The sequence below is a fragment of the Triturus cristatus genome, chromosome 4_2, assembly GCF_964204655.1.
Source record: "Triturus cristatus chromosome 4_2, aTriCri1.1, whole genome shotgun sequence".
NCBI lineage: Eukaryota > Metazoa > Chordata > Amphibia > Caudata > Salamandridae > Triturus > Triturus cristatus.
The window spans coordinates 379,494,080-379,521,702 of NC_140586.1; the positions used below are offsets into that span (position 1 = coordinate 379,494,080).

At 44.8% G+C, this 27,623-nt stretch overlaps 1 protein-coding gene across 4 annotated transcripts in view; it reads right to left on the reverse strand.

The window, feature by feature from the left end:
- Nucleotides 1-27,623, reverse strand: part of CRB1 (crumbs cell polarity complex component 1) — an 828,623-nt gene that overhangs the window by 259,066 nt on the left and 541,934 nt on the right. For 3 of the 4 annotated variants that reach the window (XM_085601839.1, XM_085601838.1, XM_085601837.1), the window contains exon 6: nucleotides 23,728-24,681. The exons of the other annotated variant lie outside the window; for it this stretch is intronic. In XM_085601839.1, the coding sequence (XP_085457965.1) occupies nucleotides 23,728-24,681 (954 nt within the window). The remainder of the gene's footprint in view (nucleotides 1-23,727; nucleotides 24,682-27,623) is intronic. 4 annotated transcript variants of the gene reach the window in all.

Consider the following 27,623-nt stretch of genomic DNA (forward strand, 5'->3'; position numbering starts at 1 on the left):
TAACCACGCTTTACAAACCCCTGATTGATTGAAAGGCACAATGGGTATTCAGAGTGAGGGAGAATTCAGAGAGTTTTCCACAAATGTAAAGCCTGTGCATTCTAGAGCAAAGAGGCGGGTACAGAGTTTGTAGACAGTTGATTCAGTTATTTCTGGGTTGAGCTCAGAGGGTTGCTACCTTACCAACTTTACATCAGGTAAACATGTCTGATGTAGGAACAGAAAAAGACGGTCAATCAGAATGATGGTGGTCAAATAGTAAATCAAATCCCTCCATCCATGGACAAAAAGGGAAAAAGAGTCCACCAAAGATACTTGCAGTGTACAATATTGATGCAAGGGCCAACAAAACATGCCTGGCAGTAAGTGTCAAGAAAAAACTGCATGAAAGTTAGTTAGAACATTTTTCTGGGATCTGGATTTTGTGATGGTGGAAGAGACAAAAACTGGTTTCAGGATTTGTGGAGGTATATTATTGGGCATCCCTATATCCTCCCGGACAGAAAAGCAGCAGGTGCTGCCTAAATACCCAATAGTGGAACAAAACAGCAAAGAGAGATCATTAAAGGGCCTTGCAGAACGGGTGGATAATATCAAGAAGGGAGAAAGGACACTTTAAAAGGGACACTTTAAAAGGGATGCGAGGAGGAGAAAGTAGAATGAGGACATGGCAATCGCAATAAAGAAGAGCACAAGCATAACAGAAAGACTGCTCCACTCGTTGTTAGTTGGAAACAGCCACCTCTTCAAGCGTCCCAAACTTAGACAGATTTGATTCTAGGTGGTAGTATTGACAGGGAGTTCCATTTAGTGACAACCGCTATGGAGAAAACCGTTACAATGTCTTTAGTAAACAAGCATTTGCAATGCAATAGGTCTCACATTAGGAAAGTTTGAGCTTTTTGTATTGTAAATTAACAAATTTTTTATTTATGTGTTGGTATTGAAAATATTGAAATTACTAGCTTTCTCATGTACAATGTCAATAGTTTTAACTGTTGCAAATGTGACACCTATAGCATTTGTAATGCAATATGTGTTGTATTTACGTGACTTAGATGTATTGATATTACAAATAACAATGGCTTTTAATTTTTGCAAATAATTAATACTTAAATAAAAGTTAATGTAAATTATAATGGCAATCGTTTAAACTTTTGTTAATAACTCTTGTGAAGATTAGGTTTAGTGTATTTAATGGCGCCTAAAATCCAAGAACAGAAGTTAAATATTATCATTTTTTTGGTGCCATTTGTAATAAAGCCTAAATATTGAGAGAACATATTAGAGCCAGTTGTTGTTGAATGGTTGTACAGATTGATACTGTGGTGGCGGTGAGTGATGTTGTGGTGGTGTCGAGTGATGCTGTGGCGTTAATTGATGCTGTGGTAGCGCATAGTAATGTAGTGGTGCCCTTGAGTGATGCTGTGGTGGTGCTAAGTGATGCTGTGGTGATGCGATAGATAGATAGATTGAGTGCAATAGATAGATAGATAGATAGATAGATAGATAGTGAGGGCAATAGATAGATAGAGTGTAATTATGTAGAATATAATTATGTGGCACTGAGTGGTTTTGTGTGGAGTGTATGTTGATTTTAGTGGCGTGTAATTATGTGGTATTGAGTGTTATTTTGAGTGTATCTTGCATTGTTTGCATTGTAATTAATTGGCACTGAGTGTTATTTGGAGTGCATGTGGCATTGAGTGTAGTGTAATTATGTGGTGTGTAATTATGTGGCGCTGAGTGGTATTTGAAGTGTATGTGGCATTGAGCACTGTGTAATTATGTGGTGTGTAACTATGTGGCACTGATTGGTTTTTGGAGTGTCCGTTGTATTGAGTGCATTGTAGTTATGTGGCATGTAATTATGTGGCTCTGAGTGGCATTCGGAGTGTATGTTGCCTTGCCTTGTATTTCTACAGTTCCTTAAACCCTTGGAGGCAATTCTTTTATTTTAACTAAAAGGATGGTAGTTAAATGGTGTTTACGTCAGGATGGTCGTTAAATGGTGGCTACGGAGAAGCTGTGTGCTGAAAGGCAAAGAGAACACGGGCATGAAAGTGAAAGCGAGGATGAAAATGGAATGAGTGTGGCAGGATGGTTGTTAAATGGTGGCTACGGAGAAGCTGTGTGCTGAAAGGCAAAGAGAACACGGGCATGAAAGTGAAAGCGAGGATGAAAATGGAATGAGTGTGGCAGGATGTTAGTTAAATGGTGGTTACGGGGAAGCTGAGTGCTGAAAGGCAAAGAGAACATGGGCCAAAGCTGGAAGAAAACACGAGATGCGAGAGGCATGTGTGTGTGGCAAACACTGGTGGGGCTCAGAGCATTCTGTTGCTGCCTTGATGCCGGTGTGTGTGAGCAGTGGGGCTGTGTGTGTGAAGTGCCTAAAGTTGCAAGAAAACATATGGGTATTTAAATCCTTAGACGCAGAATTAATGGAGCTAATGTTATCGACCTTAGAAGGATGAAAAGGGAATGAGCGCGGCATATGTTAACTTTGTAAGCGCAGAAAGCGTGCAGGGCAAACTTATTATTTTGGTTGTTTGAGACTCAGATCTGGGCAAAGCTGCAAGAAAACACGGAGGGGGGAGGGCGGGGGAGAGATAGGCGAGAGGCATGTGTGTGTGGCAAACACTGGTGGGGTTCAGAGCGTTCTGTTGCTGCCTTGCCTTGTATTTCTATGGTTTCTTAAACCCTTAGAGGCAATTGTTTTATTTTAACTAAAAGGATGGTAGTTAAATGGTGTTTACGGCAGGATGGTCGTTAAATGGTGGCTACGGAGAAGCTGTGTGCTGAAAGGCAAAGAGAACACGGGCATGAAAGTGAAAGCGAGGATGAAAATGGAATGAGTGTGGCAGGATGGTCCTTAAATGGTGGCTACGGAGAAGCTGTGTGCTGAAAGGCAAAGAGAACACGGGCATGAAAGTGAAAGCGAGGATGAAAATGGAATGAGTGTGGCAGGATGTTAGTTAAATGGTGGTTACGGGAAAGCTGAGTGCTGAAAGGCAAAGAGAACACGGGCCAAATCTGGAAGAAAACACGAGATGCGAGAGGCATGTGTGTGTGGCAAACACTGGTGGGGCTCAGAGCATTCTGTTGCTGCCTTGATGCCTGTGTGTGTGAGCAGTGGGGCTGTGTGTGAGAAGTGCCTAAAGTTGCAAGAAAACATATGGTTATTTAAATCCTTAGACGCAGAATTAAAGGAGCTAATGTTATCGACCTTAGAAGGATGAAAAGGGAATGAGCGTGGCATATGTTAACTTTGTAAGCGCAGAAAGCGTGCAGGGTAAACTTATTATTTTGGTTGTTTGAGACTCAGATCTGGGCAAAACTGCAAGAAAACACGGAGGGGGGAGGGCGGGCTGTGTGCTGAAAGGCAAAGAGAACACGGGCATGAAAGTGAAATCGATGGATGGCAATGCGTCCGTGAGACTAGCCCTGTGGTGGGGGAGGGACAGTTGTGATAGGCGCCATGAGGAAACAATCTCTCAGCATGCTGTGGCGGGGGAGCGCATTCCAGGCGGGGGAGCGGACCCTTTGAAGTATGATGCCAAGGCTGTGGCTACACGTGCACGCGCCTGTGGGCTGAAGCGCTTCCCCAAACGGATTGCATGGCGGCACGATGCACGTGATTGTGCGCGTGCTCGCCATGCAATCCACTTTTGGGAGCACTTTGAAATGCCCCTCTTACTAGAGTCTCGCATTGCGATTGCGTAAACGCAATAGCTAGGCGAGACCTAAAAACTAGTGATGTCCAGGGGATATTTATTTTAAACATTTTTAGACGTTTGGGATAATACCACCAAAACCATTGGTTTGATGGTGATAAGTGATTAGTAAAGCTGAATTAAATGGAACTATAGATCTGATGTGCTGGTAAGTTCAGTTCCTTTAATCGAGGCTAGCTGACACAAAGGCATTCACAGTACCTGAACCGTATGAAGGAAAGAAAAAAAAAAGATAGATAGATAGAGTATTTTAAGTAGTGAAGCTGGAAAATACAAGACCTCGCCACAGTTGAAATCTGATCATTCAAAGCCAGAGACAAATACATTTTAATGCCCAAGTTTTTTACATTTCACATATGGGAGGGAATAGACCTCAGAGCACTGAGCCAGAAGGGAAGTTCCCCTAAAGGAACCCGTTTTTTAGGACAAAGAATCTCTTGTTTGTCACCACTGAGTTTTACGTTGTTAGTGCTCATCCATTGTTGGACGTTGGAAAGACAATCACAGAGTCAATCGGCAGTGTGACGATCATCCCAGATTAACTTTACAATGATTTGGGGGTCATCTACAAAGAATAATACACTGAACACGAATACGATCATGGCGGCAGAGACATTTGAATCAGCACTATGCCATAAGTCGTTCAAGGCGAACAAACCATCAACTCCAAGCCCATCCAGGCAGAGTAAATAAGTTGATTGGTCTCTGCAAACTTGGAGAGCTGCTGAAAAACAGTAATATGGTAGCTGTGAAACAGGCCAGAAAGCAACCAGATTATCTGGGCAAAGAGCGGGCTCTTTTAATAGAGGAATAAAACAAGCCAGTTTAAGAGAATTATGAATCTTGCCAGAGGATAAAGAGGCATTAATGATGGCTCATGGTCATCTTGAGAAAATATCAAATAGCTTGGATGAAGTCTAGGAGGCAAAGGGGCCAAAGGCAAGCCAGAGTATTTGCTGAAATTAACTATCATTGTAAAATCCACCTTGCTTAAATAGTGAAAGTGAGAAAAGGGACAGGCTGGGTGTGGAAGAGAAGCAGGTGGGAGCATGGAATGGGGGCACTGATCATTCCTTTTGTAATTTTTTTTTATTGTCTTCATACCACCATTATATGCAAATTGCGGCCTGCCAGCCCTTCTGCACCTCCCCAGGCTTTTTGCGATATCTCAATAGCCCTGCGCACGAGCCCATCCAGTGCCCTGGTTGCACGTTCCACGCAGGCGTTATCATAGGACTGATAGAGTTAAGTTTTTAAATTCTTATAATGCCATTCCAATTCTGAAAAGCCTCCCAAATCTTAGAATGCGTATTGGTCTCTAAACCAGTATCCTTTTTATAAGTACTTTTTACCGCCTGTAACCAGTCTATCCCAAGGGGTGGGGCAACTTCTAGCCATTTTTTACAAATTTCTCGCATGGCTAGGAGAACCAGATAAAAGAGCAAGGCCTGCTTATCCCTAGTAAGTGTCGAACTCGGCTTATCTTCTACTCCCAACATTATTAATGGTAAGCTTATTTTAATGTTGGCACATAGGATTTTATTTATAGCTTTTTCCACTGTGGACCAGTAATCCTCTAACAGAGGGCATTCAAAAAACATATGTCTGTCATCAGCACTCAGCGCACCACATCTATGACATCTTGGGGGAACAGCTGTTACAAACTTTGCTAATTTAATCGGTGTCCAATAGAGCCTGTTAACCGTAAAAAAGTGATTCCTTTTTAAGTTCGATGGTTTAACTGCTTTATAAAGCAACTTAAAAGAAAGTTGCAAAAGTTTCTGTGGCTCCGACATCTGCATCGCTCAATCCCAAATCTCATAGGGTGCTTTGATTTTTTTCTCCTCGAAAGACACCAATGTTTGATACCAGACACTTACTTCCTTCTTCATTACAGTTTCATTCTGTAGTTTTTTTCAAACTCCTCAAATCCTTCAGTTTCATTCCTATTTGCCTCCCCCCAGGACAGCAGCTGTAGATACTTAAACCTTGAGAGGGCTCCCCCTGTCTTTGCCTACAATATTTCCCATGGCACCACCTCTTTCATCATCATAAGATCCCCCCAAGACTCTATTCCTGCCCTCCTAAGTGGAATACTTAATTGATCTTGCAAACATTCCGGCGTGCCTGGTGAATCCCATATTGACGCCCCCCGAGTAGTATCCAATTCCTAGTGTATTTCTAATTCTGACCTACAGAATTAGTGCGGCCTTTAGCGTCTTTAATTGTACTTGTTTTTTAAATTTCTTTGCCCCAAATTTAAACAAAAACCCTTCTGCGCCCCTCTCTTTAACCATCTCCTCAAGCAACCCACCCCACACCCTGTGCTCGGTGTACGTAATAGCACTCTACAGTTCTTAAACTGGAATGCCACGCAATATAACCTTAGATCTGGTAATGCTAGCCCTCCATCAGCCAATTTCTGGGCCGCAGTTTCTTCCAGGACATACTTGCTCCCCTGTCTGCCCACACAAAACTGCCCAATTTGCCCTGTAGCTTAGTAGCTTATCTATTAGGCCGCTCGGAAAGGTAAGAGGTATACAGTTAAAAAGGAATGTAAGCTTTGGCAATAACACAATTTTTATAAGATTGACCTTTCCATATAACGTAAATTGGAGATTCTTCCACCTGGTTTGTACTTTCTCAATATCCTTAGCAACCCTCTCTAGGTTATGTTGTGGTATATCCTGCAATGTATTGAGAATACTAATTCCCAAATACCTAATCTCTCTCTGGACACTCACCCTCCAATCTGGAATATTCCAGCACATAATCCCGTTTTTTTCCATATTTACTAGGTATCCTGAATAGGCCCCATATTCTTCTGCTAATCGTTCTACTCTTGGTATTGTGATAGCTGGGTCTGCTGTGTAAACAATTAGGTCATCTGCATACAAAGCGATTTTCTTTCCTAAAGCTCCCACACAGAAAGCCTTGACCTGGTCATCTTGACGGAGCGCCTGGGCGAATGGTACAATGTATATATTAAACAACAAGGAAGAGATGGGGCAGCCCTGTCTCGTCACTCTAAAGATCATAAAACTCTTTGTAAGAACACCATTAAGGAAAATCCTTGCCATGGAACGATGATATAGGGCTTTTAGTGTAATTAAAAAAGCGGGCCCAAACCCCATAATCTCCAGAACAACCCATAGATATTCCCAGCAGACTCGGTCAAATGCCTTGGCAGCGTCCAATGTGACCACCGCCAAAAGCACTGACCTTGCTGTAACTATATCAATACACCCTATTAATTGCTGGGTCAATTCATGCATTTGTCTCCCAGGGATAAACCCATTTTGGTCTTCATGTAACAACTGAGATACAACTCTAGACAGCCTCCCTGCTAAAATGCTGACAAGGATCTTATAATCTGCATTTAGAAGGGATATCGCGATATGATTCCACCTTTACCGGGTCCTTAGCAGGTTTTAAGATCAGAACTATAGAGGCCTCCCTTCAGCATTCTGGGACCTGCGCCTCCCCTCTATAAATCATATTAAACAGACCTTCCCAGACAGGTGATATTTCTTCTATTACCATTTTATATACTTCTGATGGGACAGTGTCGAGCCCTGCTGCCTTCCCATTTTTAGATCTTTTAATTGCTCCCCTGATCTCTTCTTGCGCTATTGGGGCTTCCATCATTTCCTTCCCTTCCTCATTCATTACCGAAAGGCCAAGTGAACCAAGCCATCTTCTTAATTTTGGGGAATCAGGAATTATATTTTCCTTATAAAGCTGCGAAAACAGTGCTACTATATGTTTCTGCATAGTTTCCCAGCTGTTCAGCTTCACCCTTGAATCACTTCTTAACTCCTTTATATCATTTCTTGATCTTTCAACCCTGGCTTTCCAAGCTAGCAAGGCTCCTGCTTTCTCGCCATGCTCAAATTCCTTCATATTCGCTGCTTGCCATCTTGCCCTACACTTTCGTTCCAGCCTAATTTTAAATTCTAGTCGGACCTCTTCTAGCCTCCTTTCGGTCTTCTCCCTTTCCTCTCCCGCACTTATAGTATGCAAAACCTCCCCTAGAATCCCAACCTCCTTTTCCAAATCCGCTAGTTCTGCCCGATCTTCTCGATTTTTTGCACAGGTGAGGCTTTTTAGGATCCCCCGCATATATGCCTTAAAGGCGTCCCATTCAATTCCAGAGGAGGCAGTATCTTTGTTGTAGACAAAATACTCTGTTGCTGCTTTCTTCAGAGCTGTCTCTACCCCTCTTCTAGAAGCAGGGCACGCTTTAGCGACCATCTCTTAGGTGGATTCTGTCCTAATGCTTGTAAGGTTACTATTACAGGTCAATGATCTGAGATGTGAGCAGGGAGGTGTTCGATCTTTTTGATATTCGTTGCGAAACAACTATCGACTAAAAAATAATCTAATTTAGAAAAGTGATGGTGCTTTTTACTGTGATACATGTAAACCCTCATCCTCCCTTTCAGATGTCTCCAAACATCCAATAAATCAAGGCCCCGTAGCATACTTTTAAGGGCGTTCCTCATTCTAGGGACATATACACTCTCCCTTCTTGTTGAGCGGTCCAATACAGGATCCATCGGTACATTAAAATCCCCACCCACAATTGCAGGAGCTGGAATTCCCGCCAGCCTCAGTTCTAAATCTACAATATGCTGTGGCTTGTCCTCATTGGGCCCGTAAAACCCCACACATAAGAAATCCCTATCCGCCCACTTTAAACGGGCTAGAGCCCATCTACCCGAGCTGTCCGTACTCAACTCTTTAAGTTCTATTCCACATCCACTCCTAACTAAGATTGCAACTCCCTTACAGCATTGTGGTTGATTTGAAGCGATGGAATTTTGGACCCATCCACACCTGCCAAACAGCTCCTTACTTTCATTTGCTACTAGATGCGTTTCCTGTAAAATCATAATTTGAGTTTGTCTATTTTTTAGATATTCCATCACTTTCGTCTGTCTGTGTTTATACCTAAGGCTATTCACATTCCATGTAAGAATGTCAATACTCGGAATGTTAACCATAATGCTTCCCAAGATGTTCTGTTCCTTAATTCTCTACTATGTTATTGGAATTCTCCTGCATAAAAGGTTGAGGACTTTTTTTTTTCCCCCACTGTTCCCCACCCGTGCTCCCCCCACCTTCCCACCCCACCCTCCTACACCTACCCTGGGGAACCCTCCCTGTCTTTTTAGGCATAACAATGCTTATGGGCATACCATTGGGGAAATTTCTCTAATACATTCAAACTTTCAAGATCTGGAGAGCGGTCTATCCTATAGCCCTATCAGTCATTTAGCAATATCTCCTGTAGGAGAGTAGGATCTGCACTTATGTTGTCCCCACTTTTTTCTGATGTTAACACTGGTTTCTGGCTATAGTCTGGCTGGGTCCCCGCTAATCAGGGCCCCAGTCTCTCTGTTCTCTCCAAACAACTTTGAGTGCATACTAAATGCACTAGTGATTGGATACTGTGGTACCTTATGAGCCCCTAGTATATGGTACCTTAGGTACCAAGGGCATAGGTACTTCACAGGCCTACCAGGGGATGAAGCATGTATTATGCCACCCCTGGGAAGCAGGCTAAATCTGGCACCACAGGCCTGCTAATGCAGCCTGCGTGAGGTAGTGTTAGCACTCCTCACTGAGGTATAGGTTCCTATATCTCACCATACACACACATATAAACATATCAGTCACCCCTAAGGCAGGCCCTATCAATCCTGAGGGCAGGGTGCTTGGTTTACAATGTGAGGAGGTGCCTCTGCATGAGCAGGGCCCCTCTGCAGCTGGCAGAGTCTATTCTCTGTGGCTGTTTGTGGATGCGGTCAAACCATATACCCTTAAATGCATTATAACCTACCGGTAAATGGTAGCTTTGGAATGACTGCATCAAAACATGTTGTGTATGGTGTCAAACAACTTGGAATCATACCCCCACACGAGTAACTGGTGTGGGAGTATGATCCCACCCTTCTAGAGGGGACGACATGTACCCACTGTGGAAACACGGTAGAAATCTGAAAGAGCCCTGGCATCACAAAATGGATGCCACCAGCACAAACACTGGGCTGCCCTCCTGCTGCTGACTGAAACTCGCAATGGAGGAGGCACAACAATAGGAATCCTGTCACAGGGAGGTGTCACCACCTTCCAGACAGGATTTAGTGTATTGGGGCTGGGTGGGTTCACTCCTAGAGTGCTTTGAAGTCCTGCACTGGGGGAGCAGTAGGCTCCTCTGTGCATATGCCAGCTCAAACCGGTTCAGGGGCTACCTGTCCCTGCTCTGGCACGAAACTGGACAAAGGGAAGTGGGTGTAACCACCCCCTACCCTGACCCTCCCAGGGGAGTGGTCATAAAGCTAGTCCCTCCCTTTCTTTTAGTATAAGATAGGGAACCCTTGCCATTGCAAAGTAGATATCCCTGGACGACGTTTTACAAGAAGAATCCTGGTCCTTCGACATTCCACTACCTTTGGAAGACGGACGAATCTCCCTTGGAGTCAAGGAGTGACTCCCCTGCTTGGCAGGCACCAAAACTTTGAATCAACGGTCGCAAACTTTCCCGCTCCCGCTGGAGCCCGAAGTCCCTGGAGCCCCAGAAGCAGATTTCCTGACTTCTCGACGGCCATTGTGAGGCCCCAGCAGAGCTGAGGCGAGTGGACCCCACGAGTGACGAGGAACAGCAATACCCAGGTATCGTGCACTATTGTCGAGTGCCACCCCTTCACCACATTCTACGAACTTGTGCTTTGGAGCATTTGTGGCCCAAGCCTCCAGCAGGTTGTGCACCGGAAATCAGAGGCCTAACCTATCCCGAGTGACTGTGGGCTCCTGTGAAGCATTTCCTCATGAGGCATCTTCATGATCCCTTGCCCGTTGGCTTGTGGGTCCCCTGAAGACTTTCTGATCAAACCAAAAGGCTCCCCTGTTTGCTCCAGGTTCGCCCTCACTTACCCTCGCTGGGGGAGTCCCTCAGACCTTGCTGGTCTGCACCATTGACTTAATTTACTTTCCATGAGACTTGCTGTTGCCAAGGCTTGTTGGCTCCAATCTGGTTGCCGACACCTCAGTAAGCTGCAGGTGTCATGGGACACTCGGAATCCAGCTGCTGGTCATCGTCGATGCATCCTGATCCTCATGAGCGAAGAGTCAAAACACCCTTGATCACCTGAAATCACCCGACTTCCGTGGGCATCCATCTTCCCGGCCCCGGGTCACTGGCAAGTGACTGTGAACACTGTCCCTTCTGCTTTCAGGTCATATTCATCTTAAATCCAGCTTTGGATTCCACTGGACACTTCTCCAGTCTTCGCAAGCAGCAAATCTTCTTTGGCTTCCATAGAAAACAGCGACGCGACCCGACACCAAAAGACACCTATGCACCTGGCTTCCCTGGGTGAGGTAACTCGTGCACTCCGGTGTCCTAGTGTGTGTTGGCCCTCGAATTACTTACCTTGTAAGTGGCTTGCTTGTAGACTTCCTCGAAGTACCCTAAAACTTTAAAAATCCAACCGTGACTTGCTCCATTGAAATCAATAGGGAACCAGCGGCTGTGTTCTCACACTGCACGCGTCTCCCGTGGGTCTTTTACTTACCTGCCTGGGGTGAATTAGTGAAGCCCCAGCGATTCTACAGGCCCTAGGCCTTGTTTCCTTGCAAGTCGACTTTCCTAAACCTCTTTTTTATTATATGGTCTGGTACGCCGCTAGGGCCCCAGCCATATTTGTGCTTAACTTATTGTGAAACGTTGATATTTGAATGTGTTCCTGACTTCTAATCTCATAAAGAGATTAGTAGAGTGTGTCTAGAAATAAATACATATATATTTGATATATATACCTGTGTGATGTCCTTTCATTTGGTAATTCAAGAGATTATAAGGTAAAACAAGCTGCTTTACATTTCTCAGAGACTTAGCCTTCAGGATGCTCTCCACAGCTACCACTAGGATAGCTTTCTTTAAAAGGTTGTCTTAAACCTATCTACCATAAGAGTCGAATTGGACTGGTGCAAGGTGGCCACTATAACTAGTGACCAGCATATGCCAATCCAACTTCTCACATTGGTGGGCAGCGTGTGGGATTCCAGCTTGCCATTGTTTTACCAGAATATCTCTATTTGAATTACTCACTGAAAACCACTAAAGGTACTCAAGTTACATATAAAAGTCAAGCTTATTATCATTAAGTTCTACTGAACTTAGAGTTGTTTGTGAAGGGATAGCACACCCTTGCTACAGCTCAAGCTAGGATCAGTAGGCCACAAACTAGTGTAGGTAGTGCAACACTACATAACACTAGAATGTCCTCAAGGGATGGAGCCAGTGGGTCCACCCAGCCTCAGTATAAGGACATGGCCTTCTTTGACCTGAAGGCCATGTGTGTTGCAAGACACCTGAAGCTAGGACAGAGTCCCTTCACACTAGGCCTGATAGATCTGCTGACAGCAGATGATCTGAGGTTGGCTCTAAGAGCTAACAGATCTGAATCAGGGAGTGGGTCAATTACAGTGTCTGGGTCAGATGATGAAAATCAAGACGTCCAGGACTCTGTGATTGAAGGGCCAGATCCAGAAGGGTCTGAACAGAACAGAGGAATTCTTCCTAAGAGATCTGACAGAGTAGAAGATAGGGTTAGGTCCCCTTCAAGGGAATCTGACTACTCATATCACTCTGGAAGAGAATCTGTTCATCAGAGGAGCTCATACTTTACTAGAAGAGAGACCTCCACTAAAAGAATGTACAAACTGCTACAGTATGAGGAAGCAAGTTTTGCCCTTAAGGCCAAGCAGTTGGCATTAGATAAAGAAGCCTTGGAGCTCCAGAGAGCTTCTAGGAAAGAGGGGTTAGAAACCCCTGGTGGCATCAACAGTGTCCCTAGAATCAGAGATTATATCCCAGACCATAGGAACCTATCCAAGGTTGTTTCTCCCTACCAGAGTGGGGATGATATCCACAAATGGATAACTGCTATGGAGAGGGCCTGTAAAGTTCAGCAGGTCCCCCAGAAACAGCGGGCAGCAAACTTGTGGCTCTCCTTTTCAGATAAAGGTAGAGACAAGCTCCTCACTGTTGATGATTATGATGTCCTGAAAAGTGCATTAATAGATGGGTTTGGCTTAACCACTGAACAGTACAGGTTGAAGTTCAGAGACACCCAAAAAACAAAGAATCAGGACTGGACAGACTTTGTAGATTGTGCAACCAAGGCTCTAGAGGGTTGGCTGGTTGGTAGTAGAGTTACTGATTTTAAGGGATTGTATGATCTTATGATGAGAGAACAGATCCTTAATAATTGCCAAAACCAGTTGTTGCATCAGTACCTGGTGGACTCTGATCTGACCTCTCCGCAAGAACTGGGGAAGAAGGCAGACAAATGGGTCAGAACCAGGGTGAGGCAGAAAACCCAGAACCAAGGGGGTGACACTAAGAAGCAGGATCCTAAAGGCTCAGAGAAAGGTGTGGATAAGTCAAAAGACCAGAAGTCTTAACAAGGGCCCCAAAAATCTTCATCTGGTCGGGATTCACAGTCTACAAAGGGAAAAGGCCAAAAGAAGCCCTGGTGCAAATTCTGTAAACAGAAAGGGCAATGGACTTCTGATTGTACCAAGTCCAAAGACCAAACCACCACCACTCAAGCCCCTAAGGCAACTGTTTCCCCTAGTACAGCTACTGGTGGAGTTGGTAATCAGAATAAGGGTGTAGTAGGGTTGACCCTGGGTTCTGATGTGGACTCTGGCCTAGTCAGAGCACCCACTCAGGCATTACTGGTTTGTGAGGGAGACCATGACATGTCCTTCCTAGTGAGCCCCAGTAACCTGGGCAAATACAAACAGCAGCCTATAATAAATGGCAAACAGGCTTTGGCATTCAGGGGCACAGGTGCTAGTGTCACCATGGTGGCAGAGGATCTAGTGGACCCTGCACAGATCATCCTGGGTGAAATGTACCAGGTAACCAATGCAAGCAATGTCAGGACCAACCATAGTCTGGCAGTTGTGAATTTCTCCTGGGGAGGGGTAACTGGCCTCAAAAAGGTAGTAGTCAGTGCAGACCTCCCTTTCGAATGTCGATTGGGCAATGATCTGGAGACTTCAGCCTGTTCTAAAGTAGAGTTATGGACTCAGGCTGAGATGTTGGGCATACCTGCAGAGGTATTTGCTGTGACCAGGTCACAGGCCAAAATGCATAAAGTTGAACCAGCTCTGGATCCTGAAACTATGTACCAGATGCTACCCAAGAGGAGGAGCAGTAGGGTTAAGGCAGTGCCTTCCCCTCGGTCTCAGATCTCAGATTCCCCTCCTGAGGGAGGAGAAGCAGATCCTGAAGAAGGAACTGCCCCAGAGGAACTTGAGCCTAGTCAGGTTGAGTTCCTGGGGGCAGGGGGACCTTCCAGGGAAGCTCTGAGTAAGGAGCAACAGTGCTGCCCCTCTCTTGGACTCCTCAGACAGCAGGCTGCTGCTGAGGCTGCTGGAAGTGCTAGTGGGTCCCATAAAGTTTATTGGGACGAGGAACTCCTATATTCTGAGGCTAGAGATCCTACCCCTGGAGCCACCAGGAGGTTGGTAATACCTCAGAAGTTTAGGGGGTTCCTCTTGACCTTAGCACATGATATCCCATTGGCAGGACACTTGGGCCAAAACAAGACCTGTGACAGGCTTGTTCCACATTTTCATTGGCCACATATGTCAGAGGACACAAAGGAGTTTTGTCGCTCCTATGTCACTTGCGAAGCCAGTGATAAGTCAGGTGGCACTACAAAGGCACCCCTGATACCACTACCTGTGGTAGGGGTTCCCTTTGAAAGGGTATGGATTGACATTGTTGGTCCCCTTGACCCTCCAACAGCATCTGGGCACAGGTTTATCCTGGTGGTAGTGGATCATGCCACCAGGTACCCAGAAGCAATTCCCCTCAGGACCACCACAGCCCCTGTGGTGGCAAGAGCCCTCATTGGAGTTTTCTCCAGAGTGGGTTTCCCTAAGGAGGTTATATCCGACAGAGGTACCAACTTCATGTCAGGGTATCTAAAAGCAATGTGGAAGGAGTGTGGTGTAAACTACAAGTTCACTACTCCCTATCACCCACAATGCAATGAGTTAGTTGAAAGGTTCAACAGAACCCTAAAGGGAATGATTAAAGGCCTCCCAGGAAAGCTTAGGCCAAAATGGGACCTTTTACTTCCCTGCCTTCTGTTTGCATACAGGAAGGTCCCACAGAAGGGGGTTGGCAACAGCCCTTTTGAACTTCTGTTTGGGCACCCTGTAAGAGGTCCATTATGTTTGGTGAAGGAGGGCTGGGAGTTACCTCTCAAACCTCCCAAACAGGATGTGATGGACTATGTACTTGGTCTCCGCTCCCGGATGGCTGAATACATGAAGAAGGCAACCAAAAACCTGAAGGCTAGCCAAGAACTACAAAAAGCTTGGCATGACCAAAAGGCTGTACTGACTGTCTATCAGCCAGGATAGAAAGTGTGGGTGTTGGAGCCTGTGGCCCCAGCAGCTCTCCAGGACAAGTGGAGTGGCCCCCATACAATTGTTGAGAAAAAGGGAGAAGTCACCTACTTGTTGGATCTTGGAACTCCCAGGAGCCCCCTTAGGGTGCTCCATGTCAACATATGTGGATAGGGCTGACATGGGCTTGCTCATGGCAACTGATGAGAACCAGGAGGAGGAGAGTGACCCTCTCCCTGACCTGCTCTCACAGAACCCTGATGATGGGTCAGTAGATGGTATTGCTTTGGCAAGCAGCCTCACTGATCATCAGCAAATTGAGTGCAGACAAGTTCTGCAGCAGTTCAGACATATGTTTAGCCTGACCCCTAGTCAGACTTCCTGGTGCACCCATGAGGTGGACACTGGAGACAGTCTGCCTGTCAAGAGTAAAATCTACAGGCAACCTGACCATGCCAGGGATTGTATCAGGACTGAAGTCCAGAAAATGGTGGAACTAGGTGTGATTGAGCCTTCAGATAGCCCTTGGGCTAGTCCAGTAGTCCTTGTGCCTAAACCTCATACCCAGGGTGGTAAGAAGGAGATGAGGTTTTGTGTTGACTACAGAGGCCTCAATGCAGTCACCAGGACTGATGCCTATCCAATTCCCAGGGCAGATGAGATCATTGACACTTTGGCCTCAGCCAAATATCTGAGTACATTTGACCTAACAGCTGGCTACTGGCAAATCAAGTTAGCTGATGATGCCAAGGCCAAAACAGCATTTTCAACCCCTGGTGAACACTACCACTTTGTGGTGATGCCCTTTGGTTTGAAGAATGCACCTGTCACTTTTCAGAGGTTGGTGAATAAAGTTCTGACAGGTATGGAAACTTATTGCTCAGCTTATCTAGATGATATTGCTATCTTTAGTTCCACCTGGCAGGATCACCTGGTCCACCTTAGAAATGTTTTGGAGGCCTTGCAAAAAGCAGGCCTCGCTATCAAGGCCACTAAGTGCCAGATAGGGCAGAGTCAGGTTGTGTACCTGGGCCACCTTGCAGGTGGAGGCCAGGTTCAACCATTGCAGAGCAAAATCCAAACCATAATGGAATTGGTAGCTCCAACAACCCAGACACAGGTTAGAGCCTTTTTAGGCCTGACTGGGTACTATAGGACGTTTGTTAAGAGATATGGACCCCCTTAAATGATCTTACCTCTAAGAAAATGCCAAAACAGGTTCAGTGGACAGCTAGCTGACAAAAGGCATTTGATGACCTGAAGCAGGCCATGTGCACTGCTCCCATCTTACAGAGTCCAGACTACACAAAAAAGTTAATTGTCCAAACAGATGCTTCTCAGCTGGGTGTGGGAGCTGTACTGTCTCAACAGAAGGATGATGGTCGAGACCAGCCAGTAGCTTTTATAAGCAGAAGGCGGACCCCTAGAGAGAAACGTTGGTCAGCTAAAGAGAGGGAGGCCTTTGCTGTGGTGTGGGCACTGAAGAAGCTGAGGCCATACTTGTTTGGCACTCACTTCATAGTTCAGACTAACCACAAGCTCCTCCTATGGCTCAAACAGATGAAAGGTGAAAATCCTAAACTGCTAAGGTGGTCCATTTCCCTACAGGGGATGGACTATACAGTGGAACACAGACCTGGGACCCAACATGCCAATGCAGATGGACTCTCAAGGTATTTCCACTTAGAACACGAAGACTCAACTGGTCAAGGTTAGTTTAGTGTCCCTGCGTTTGGGGGGGTGGTTGTGTAGGAGAGTAGGATCTGCACTTATGTTGCCCCCACTTTTTTCCTGATGTTAACACTGGTTTCTGGCTATAGTCTGGCTGGGTCCCTGCTAATCAGGGCCCCAGTCTCTCTGTTCTCTCTAAACAACTTTGAGTGCATACTAAATGCACTAGTGATTGGATACTGTGGTACCTTATGAGCCCCTAGTATATGGTACCTTAGGTACCAAGGGCATAGGTACTTCACAGGCCTACCAGGGGCTGAAGCATGTATTATGCCACCCCTGGGAAGCACGCTAAATCTGACACCACAGGCCTGCTACTGCAGCCTGGGTGAGGTAGTGTTAGCACTCCTCACTGAGGTAGAGGTTCCTATATCTCACCATACACACACATATAAACCTATCAGTCACCCCTAAGGCAGGCCCTATCAATCCTGAGGGCAGGGTGCTTGGTTTACAATGTGAGGGGGTGCCTCTGCATGAGCAGGGCCCCTCTGCAGCTGGCAGAGTCTATTCTCTGTGGCTGTTTGAGGATGCGGTTAAACTATATACTCTTAAATGTATTATAACCTACCGGTAAATGCTAACTTTGAAATGACTGCATCAAAACATGTCGTGTTTGGTGTCAAACAACTTGGAATCATACCCCCACACCAGTAACTGGTTTGGGAGTATGATCCCACCCTTCTAGAGGGGACGACATGTACCCACTGTGGAAACACGGTAGAAATCTGAAAGAGCCCTGGCATCACAAAATGGATGCCACCAGCACAGACACTGGGCTGCCCTCCTGCTGCTGACTGAAACTCGCTGTGGAGGAGGCCCAACAATAGGCATCCTGTCACAGGGAGGTGTCACCACCTTCCAGACAGGATTTAGTGTATTGGGGCTGGGTGGGTGCACTCCTAGAGTGCTTTGAAGTCCTGCACTGGGGGAGCAGTAGGCTCCTCTGTGCCTGTGCCAGCTCAAACCGGTTCAGGGGCTACCTGTCCCTGCTCCGGCGCGAAACTGAACAAAGGGAGGAGTGGTCATAAAGCTAATCCCTCCCTTTCTTTTAGTATAAGATAGGGAACCCTTGCCATTGCAAAGTAGATATCCCTGGACGACGCATTACAAGAAGAATCCTGGTCCTTCGACGTTCCACTACCTTTGGAAGACTGAAGAATCTCCCTTGGAATCAAGGAGTGACTCCCCTGCTTGGCAGGCACCAAAACTTTGAATCAACGGTCACAAACTTTCCCGCTGGAGCCCGAAGTCCCTGCAGCCCCGGAAGCAGATATCCTGACTTCTCGACGGCCATTGTGAGTCCCCAGCAGAGCTGAGGCGAGTGGACCCCACGAGTGATGAGGAACAGCAATACCCGGGTACCGTGCACTATTGTTGAGTGCCACCCCTTCATGACGTTCTACAAACTTGTGCTTTGGACTATTTGTGGCCCAAGCCTCCGGCAGGTTGTGCACCGAAAATCAGAGGCCTACCCCGTCCCGAGTGACCGTGGGCATACTTGGAAGTACCCAGAAAAAAGATTTAAGTGAGGGTGTAATTTTAACTCTGAAGGGTAATGCACCATTTTTTTTTGTGCCTTCCCCTCGTTAATTTTCCCACCTATTGACTTCCCTGACCCCCTACCTTGGGAGCTCCCTCCTTGTCGCCCCCTCTTTGCCTTATTGATAGTTTTTACTCCTTGTGGCAATTCTAGCAATGCGTCTGGTGAAATAGGAAGGAGGTTTGCCTTACCTCCTATGTTCCTGGTCCTTAGCGTGTACCTGGAGGGAGCCCCACCTTCCTTATTATTTCCTGTCTCCATATGCAAGTGTCAGCCTCCACTCCTACTCAACTCTCCACACTTCAGCTGCTTCTGCTGTTTTGCCGCTCTGCTCCAGCCCCTCGCCTCGGCCTCCACCTCCTCGACATACCGCAGGCAAGCTTTGCTTGTTCTAACTCTGCCTCCAGCTCTAATCCCAGCCTGCCAGACTCGCTGGAGATTTCCTGCTACCTCGCTCCAGAGCGTCCCTGGCGACCCACACATCAACCTCCAGTGCTCTCCCCACAAAAAACACACCGAACTCTGGGACCATCTCTGGTATTTAGGAGCACCGTAAGTATAGGCTCCTTTTTCCGCTTTTTTCCCCCGCCGGTTTCGAGTTCTGTTTAGCTGCGGATCTACCACTCTCCCGACATTATTTCCCTGTAATGGCACCCGCAGCCGCTAGCGTCTAGCTAGTAACCGCCATGTTCCCCCCCTTCCGTCTCCGTCTGATCATTCCTTAAAGTAGCTCAAATATTAGAAATCTTATTCACTGAAGAATATGTGATGAGGTTGAATCTGTCTGGTGAACTCTCACATTCCCTTATATCTGGAAAGATTGCTGCTGATAGATTAGGTGCATTAAAGATTTTATTTGAATAGAATGTAAGATTAGCTTTTTTAATCACACACTCATAGATATAATTAGTTAGATTTTTGTCTTTCAATTTGGGAGCTGGATCATAATCTCATCACCAACGGCGTTCCACGCCACGTAGACAGTTCTTAAGTGCAGCGAGGTCTTGGAAAGAGCCATCTGAAAGAGGGGCAAACCTTTTTACTCAGTCTGCTTATGGGTGGGGCTAGGAGGTTACCAGCAATATTAAATGATTTGTAATTCTCATCCAAAAGAATTGGCTAGTCAGCAGGGGGCCGCGCTGGAACTTTTTCCATTAATTGACTGAAAAAACTGTCTGCAGTGATAAAATTCCATCTCCTAAACTCAACTGCTTGCCAGGGTGCACCATCAACTGTAATAGACTGTTTAAATTCACAGAAGAAAGGGAAGCCAAATTGAGCAGACCAGGCCAACTGGGCATAATTAATAGTGTTGACACTGTGGCACGCTGGAACAAAAAATGTCCAAGGTATTGTGAGGGAAGCAGGAGTATAACCTTCAAATCAAAGTGGAAAATAAATATAAACACTTTTCAAGCAAAGACATACTCTGGAGTTCAAAGTGAGTATTCAAATTGCCTGAAATGACCACCTGTAAACCAGCACTGCTCCCTTGGACTAGCACAGACGCCAGGAGTTTATAGGCCTTTGTGCCCGCTAAAAGTGGTCTGTATATCAAAGTAAGTGACAAAACAACACACGTCTTTACATGTAATTGTCAATGAGTCTAAAGCAGTACATGTAAATGGTCAACAAGGGGATTATATACATAAATTTTAAAGATTACTTTTTCCGATTCATTCAGTTAACTGAGGTAAGCCATGCCTGAGATCTTGCCTGTTGCTCTAGTTTTAATACTTAAATGCACCTTTGAGTACTTGCATTGTTTCACACTTTTAGACAATGTAGGACATACGAGTTTAAAGTCATTTTAAATTCGAGCTCAACCCACAAGTGTTCATGTAAGTACTGGTGTTAAACCCAGATACAAATTTCTCAAGACCTCTTGGCCACTCTTTAACTTGAACTGTTAATGTTTTGTAGACCATATAGTTCCAGATTGAGCTGAGCGTTTTTGGGTCTGGTAGGTATCCATATACCTCTTTGTATCTCACTGTTATGGACACTGATTTGACAAACCAGTACGCAGTGCAACACAAGCGTTTTTACATTTGCTGTGTCACGGGCCCTTAATATGCAGATGTACAAGTCAATAAACATTAACAACTTGTATGTTTATCTTATGTAGTTCCTTCCTATTAAGGATACATACTATGTTTCCTGTAGCTTAAACAGTCCTGAAGATGGTCTCGCATACTGCGGACACCTGAGGCTGAAACCATGACGATGCATCCACTTCTTTGTAAAGCAACCTTCTGGATCCAACATCCATGAATCACTTGTTTAATATATCGGACTAATTCCCTATATAAGAGTGGACTGGTCATTCATTGATCTAGGTATCCAACAGCATTCTAAGGTTATCCCTTACAGATTAATGTACGATTGTTTTCCTGACTATGTCCCCCATGGTTTTCTTTTCATATCATATAAATACTTATCACTTTCAATGTCTACACCTAGTCTTTCTTACAGATAGAATCTCTGATATGTTCCTGTTATTTTGAATGACTGAATCAATTTCATTGTTTTGCTCCATAATTGGTCCTACATGTCACTCTTTAGGAGATATAAGTGCACCTAAGCAATTGTTAACCTTTTCGTACATCATCTGTGTGTTGACAATTTACCTGTACTTTATTTGATCTCAAGGGGTTATTGGATTGCTCTATTTGTTTCAACCAATAAATGGGTCTAATGCAGCATCATAGAAATACTAAAACTTAGCACATTTTAAGTGTTGATGACTAGAAACACAAGTCCATTATAGCAATGAGCTTTCAGTAAGGTATAATGTGGAGAATTTTATAAGAACACGGAAGTAAATGGGAATGGGAATCAATAAAGCAGCAAGAAGGGAGAGCTTTAACAGATGGAAACACATGAAAATAAGAAGAATGTGGAAACAAAAGTAACAGGAGAGAAGGTAAAGCTTGCTGATGAAATGGGATAAAGCCAGGATATGGGACCATGGGGGTTAGGTCCAGAATCTTCTTGAAATTCAATCAACACCTACTGAATTCTGTGTAGTCTGTCTTGGATAAAGACAGTCCTGAATGCTCTGGGCGGTACAGAGGATTACTTTCTATGCTTGATTCCCAGTAGATTGTCAAGAGAATGATGAATCCTGAGTGGGGAATGAGGAAGTAGGAGTAGATCCAAATATGTACCCTCTGCTGAATGCCATTCCAAGGTTTATTGAGAACTGACACATGAGGTTTGTGATCATGGCCACCATTCTCACTGAAGAGTCCCGCAGTTATCAAAAGGGACCTTTGACTACTGGTCTGATATAACAAGAGGGTGCGTTTTCAAGACTTTTGCATTACATGCACTGACAGCATACCATAGAAAAGGTCAAAATGAATATCTCAAGGGTAACGGCATCCAAATACTACCCCACTGTACCCCAGAAACCCGTCCAGGCCCTTGTCATGAGAACACAACCTAATAAAAATTAGTTGACAGTTAAAACCTATCATTCCTTACAGAAGAACTATTGTACAACCTACCCTTCCACATTGGGTTAAGACAGGGACACCGTGTTAAAAATAAAACACATGAAACATTTTGAGATCACAGCTCCCAACTGTGCCTCCTGGAGATTTAGGTAAAGCATAATTAAATAGGACATACTGGCCAACAAAATTAAATGTACACCTCTCTCTGCACCTCTCAAATACCAGACTTCAATGATTGTCTGCAGCAGCACTTGAACAAACTCTCAAACAAGCTGCCTGATCCCTGCAGCCTAAAATCTCCAAGCTACAATTATTTCAACATACATCTCTCTCTCTCTCAAGCCTACACATGACAACACTCTCTCTCTCTCAAACCTGCACATGACAATTCTCTCTGTCTCTCTCTACCAAGCCTACACATGACAACACACTCTCTCTCTCTCTCTCTCTCTATCTAGTAAGCCTACAAATGACAACACACTTTCTCTCAATTAAGCATAAACATGACAACAGGCCCTCAAGAAAACCTTAATAATATCCCCGTGACCAAAAACCTAAATCATCCCCAATTCAACACCATTGCCACTCTCCCCATCATCAGGGACAAGAGAGGCTCTTAAAACATGACCTATAGCCCCAATGGACTGAACCCCAAAACACACCGCCATCTCCATGATCTATAAAACCATTTCCATGAACTCCACAGCACAAGGGACTGAAACACACAAGTCACTGTCATGTTTGTGATCTATTCAGAGATGCCCTAAAGGAGGATTTCCTTTCCTGTGACCTAACCAAGCAACAGACACTAAGCCCTCAAATGCTGGGTTTTTAGCAGTGTCCTCAAAGAAGCTCATTACTTAACACACATTTTCAAGACCATTACAGTAGAACTGGACTGGTTCCAAATACAACCTCTATACCACATATACTAGACATCGTAGAACATGTCAAGAGTGATGTAATGTGGAGGTCATGAGCAGTGCATGGTGGGGGCGTGAGTAATGTTTTTTAGCCCTGCTAACTTAAACTGGTATTTTTTTTTATTTTTTTTAAGTTCAGAACTATAATGTTGTTACCAGTGCTTGAAATGAAAAAATAGAAGTGCAGGTACTCTTTACCAGAGTACCTGCTTGGTTCTGAGAAGTGCTGGCACTCTCGAATTAGAAGTATTGCATTTCTCTTGAGAAGTGCCGGTACTCTCTCTCTCTAAATAAAAAAGGGCTGGTACTCCGTGCCGGACAGTACTGGCCCATTTAAAGCGCTGGTTGTTACTAACATACTCAACTAAATATAACGTTACTTTAACCTTCGTTTTTTTTTTAGTCAGAGGTTTTGCGAAAGTGCAAAAAATAATTTGTTCCATGTGCAGTGTTTAATTGAAGCCTTTGGTTGCAGGTGGAGACCAGAAAAGAGAGGAGAGGATGAAAGAAGGAGGAAGAGAAAGATGGGAAAACGGTTAGAACGGTAGAAAGCAGGGATGAAAAGGTACCTGCAAGAATGAGATAAAGGGATAGCGGGTGCTGGTGGATAAAAGAAGCATTGGCAAACACCCGTTCCCACTCTTCACGCCCCATGAGGAATTTTAATACTAGCTGTTTTTCCAGGAACCAGATCACTGCCTTTACTGGCATGCGAAAAAAATAGCATTTAATGTTTCCTCTCATCATTTTTCCTTGGTTGTTTTAGGTCATATGCGTGACTTCCAACAAAAACCACCATGAACGAATATGCTGTTGCTTCAGCTAACATAATCTATCTTGTAAGCTCTGTCAGTGAGTGAAACATAATGCGTTCGATGCGTGTAGCTTTCCCTTACCTCTGGAGCAGTCCGGCCCCTCGTAGGGCCGATGGCAATCACACTGATAGCCCAGCCACAAGTTGACGCAGCGTCCCCTGTTTTGACAAGGACGGCTTTCGCACCGCTCCTCTCGGTGACATCCTGTTTTGACGTTTAACGATCGTTCGGTGGATATGGCCAGCGGGGTAGTGACGCTGGAATCGATGTGAATGTCCTGAAGACAACCGACAAGCCAAGACTCAGGTTGGAAGTTATCGGTCCGAGGGTCCGGCTCATCACTCACCCCTCCTGCTGGAAACCCCCCGAAAAATGTGCTCTGAAAGGCAAGTGTCAGTGGGTGACTGGCCACCGTGGCGGCAGATGTGTTTGCACATTTTTCAATGCAAGAGCTGTCAAGTACTTTGAGAGTAACGGCTCTAGCTAAGGTTACCTCTACTGCATGCCACTCTCCATCACTGACATTCCGCGCAACATGTACGAGCGCCTTGAGCTGCGTGTAGACATAGAGGGACACGGATAAATAGCCGTTCCTAAGCTCCAGCCTTAGAAACGTTTCTGCAGTCCCTCGGTGAAATATCAGTGATGTGCGCTGCACAGTTTGTAACCTCAGTGTAATGTTGTAAAATATTTCCGTTTCCGCGTCTGTAGTTTTGGGGACATGAAGTAAAGCGCGGCCATCAAAGGAGAACGTTGTAGTTGTTTCGCAGTTCGAGCCTGTGTACCCGGGGATGCATCGGCATGTGTAGTTATGTTCACCATTTTGTACTTGAGGAAAACAGGCGCCGCCATTTTGGCATTTATGATGCGTGCAGCCAAGGAGAATGTCAGTGCAGTTTGAGCCACCGTAAAATATCCCCACCTGTCCTTCAGCAGGGCAGTGACAGGTGTAACTTCCTGGCAAATTTTCACAGGTCCCGCCATGTTGACAAGGCCTTATGTCGCATTCGTTGATGTCTTCCTCACAGTGGATACCTGCAATTTACAAAAGAAGACACATTTCTAGGTTTTCACAGAGACAATTAGAGACAGCATGTTAATTGTTCTTTTTTTTTAGTTGATAAAGCCATGGCTGTGAAGTCCAAGAGAACGAAAAACGAACACTAACAGAGCCAATATGTACTCTTTGGATGCCAATCTTTTGGCTTGGTCAATGCTTGTTTGTCATAGTTTCTGCCAAACTTCATCGTTGAGAGACTCAGGGACTCGCCAATAAAAGGAAACATAGACTAACGTAGAAATATAGAGACTGTATGCAGTTGTGCTTCTTGTGAAAGAACTGAATGCTGACACTCACAGTTATGTTATGGACAGTACTTATTTTTTGCCTTTTTATATTGTATGAGTTATGTTGAAACTAATGATACTACCTCAGTGAAGTTAGGCAGTGTTTGAAGTGGGCTGCCCCATTGTCCCATGCAGTATGCTGTAGTGGGCGGAACAAAAACATGAATGAATGAGGGCTGGCTGAACGCCCCCAATAAATAATTATATTATATGTAGAATTGTAGTAAAATCAAACGGTCTGGACTAACACCAGACTTAAAAATCGAAATTGTTTCTGCGTCTTAGAAGACGTTTTTATGCAATATAAGTCCCTCCGTATCATAACAACTGGAATACGGTATCTTTATCAACATCCACTTTCAGAAAATGTTAGGAGCATTCCATATAAAAATGCGCTTAATATGACCCCATCAATATGCATGAAACCTTTGAGTAATTTTTGATATGGTATAAAAAGCGTTGACTGATTTTTAACAATTCTCATTAAAATTGTTAACTCATGATTTTTCTCCTCACATTTTTAAGGAAAAAAATTCTGTCATTTCATTCCCAATGACTCAAGTTCTTTCACGTGTGCCTTTTGGCCTCTTTTCTTCATGTTGGCATTTAATGAAAACTTACAGTATTGCAATTACGTCTGTCTGTCTAGCCCCTTACTTTAAGATAGCATGATGAAAAGTGAAGTATAAAAGATGTGATCTATGTATTGATTGTTGGTGTGGGACAAAAGGACGTGAGTAAATAGGTTTCTGTAGAAGGATAATCAATTAAATAATTTTAGTGTCTTGTTTTATATAGGTTTTTGCTGGTTATTAGCGCTGTAATTATAGTTGTTATTGCCACTGTTAATGCTGTTCAATGTAGTGACTTCAGAAGGATGAAGAGCGTAGTTGACAATGTGGAGACCCTAAGCTGTACTGCAGGTCACACCGGATGTCAGCAGTGAAAACTGGTAGTACTGACAGTGTGGTGTACAGTCGCTGGGGCAACAACTGTTGTGCATGTTTACATCTCTGAGATACAATCCACACAAGCCTCAAACGAAGCAATGCAAGGAACTCCAGGGCCCCAAGAGGGCCTGGTTCACTAGGGTGACATACCAGTGTTGACATGTGTGTGCGAGTCCGGGTGAGTAGGTGCACGAATGGTGCAATAAGGGAGACTTGCACTTGTGCTTAAATGTGTTGGCATCAGTGCTATTTACATGTTAATATATACAATGTTCTATGTGCAAAACGATTGTGAATTGTGTCCACAGGATTGGGGGCAATTGCTGACGTTACATAGGAGCCAGTGAGATCACAGCAAAACATAAGCAGCTTTCCGGGTTTCTTGCTCTGCAATTAAAGGATTTCAATCTTCTGACCGCGCTTTCTTTAGACACATGAGCACTGTTACCTCCCACACTATTTAATGTGCAATTTCGCCTTGGGTTCGAGTCTTTCATATTATGAATGATTATCCGTCGTTCTATTCACGCGCATTTGCACAGTTTTACACTACTGAGTATTGCCCACAATCACACCATGAAGACCAACACCCACAGGCCACTTGTTGACATAACAGACTCCCAGGCCAGGGCGTCACAAGGTCTTATAAGAGGAAGGGTTGGCCTGGAGTCCTCATCTGACCGCACTGATCCTGTTTGTGCACTCTCTACTCGTGCACACGCAGGTGTCGATTAGAAACAACATCTTCACTTACAGTCCCACGGTGGCATGTGCTTGCTGCTACCACCCAGGATGGTGGCAGCAGCATCTTACTGCTAGACGGAGAATCCAAACATCATTCTTTACAGTACTTTCCTTATGTCGTTACTTTTCCTTACCCAGGACCATCTCTTTACTCCACCAAAGGTCCCTTTTCTCACCCAATTGCTGCTCATTGTTCCCTTTCCTTACCCATCACTGCTACCTTTCCTTACCCAATCACTACTACATTTCCTTACCCCATTACTGTTCACTTTCTTTACACCATCACTGTTCACTTTCCTTACACCATCACTGCTCACTTTCCTTACACCATCACTGCTCACTTTCCTTACCCCATCACTGTTCGCTTTCCTTACCCCATCACTGTTCGCTTTCCTTACCCCATCACTGTTCGCTTTCCTTACCCCATCACTGTTCACTTTCCTTACCCCATCACTACTAGTTTTCCTTACCCCATCACTATTCCCTTTCCATACCCATCACTGCCACCTTTCCTTACCCCATCACTGTTTCCTGTACTTACCCCATCACTGTTCCCTGTACTTACCCCATCACAGTTCCCTGTACTTACCCCATCACTGTTACCTTTTCTCACCCCATCACTGTTCCCTTTCCTTCGCCCATCACTGCTAGTTTTCCTTACCCCATCACTAGTCCCTTTCCATAACCATCACTGCTAACTTTTTTTATTTTACCCCAACACTGTTCCTTTTCCTTTATTCATTACTGCTACTTTTCCTTACCCCACTACTGTTACCTTTCCTTACCCCTTCACAGCTACGTTTCCTTGGCACCTCACATCATTGTTTGCTTACCCTGTCGCTCTTGCCTCGCCTTACCCTTGCATTACTGGTCTTTAATTACCTTACCAAATTGCTGAGCTATTCTACCAAAGAAGGTGCTTGATTCAGGTTAGGA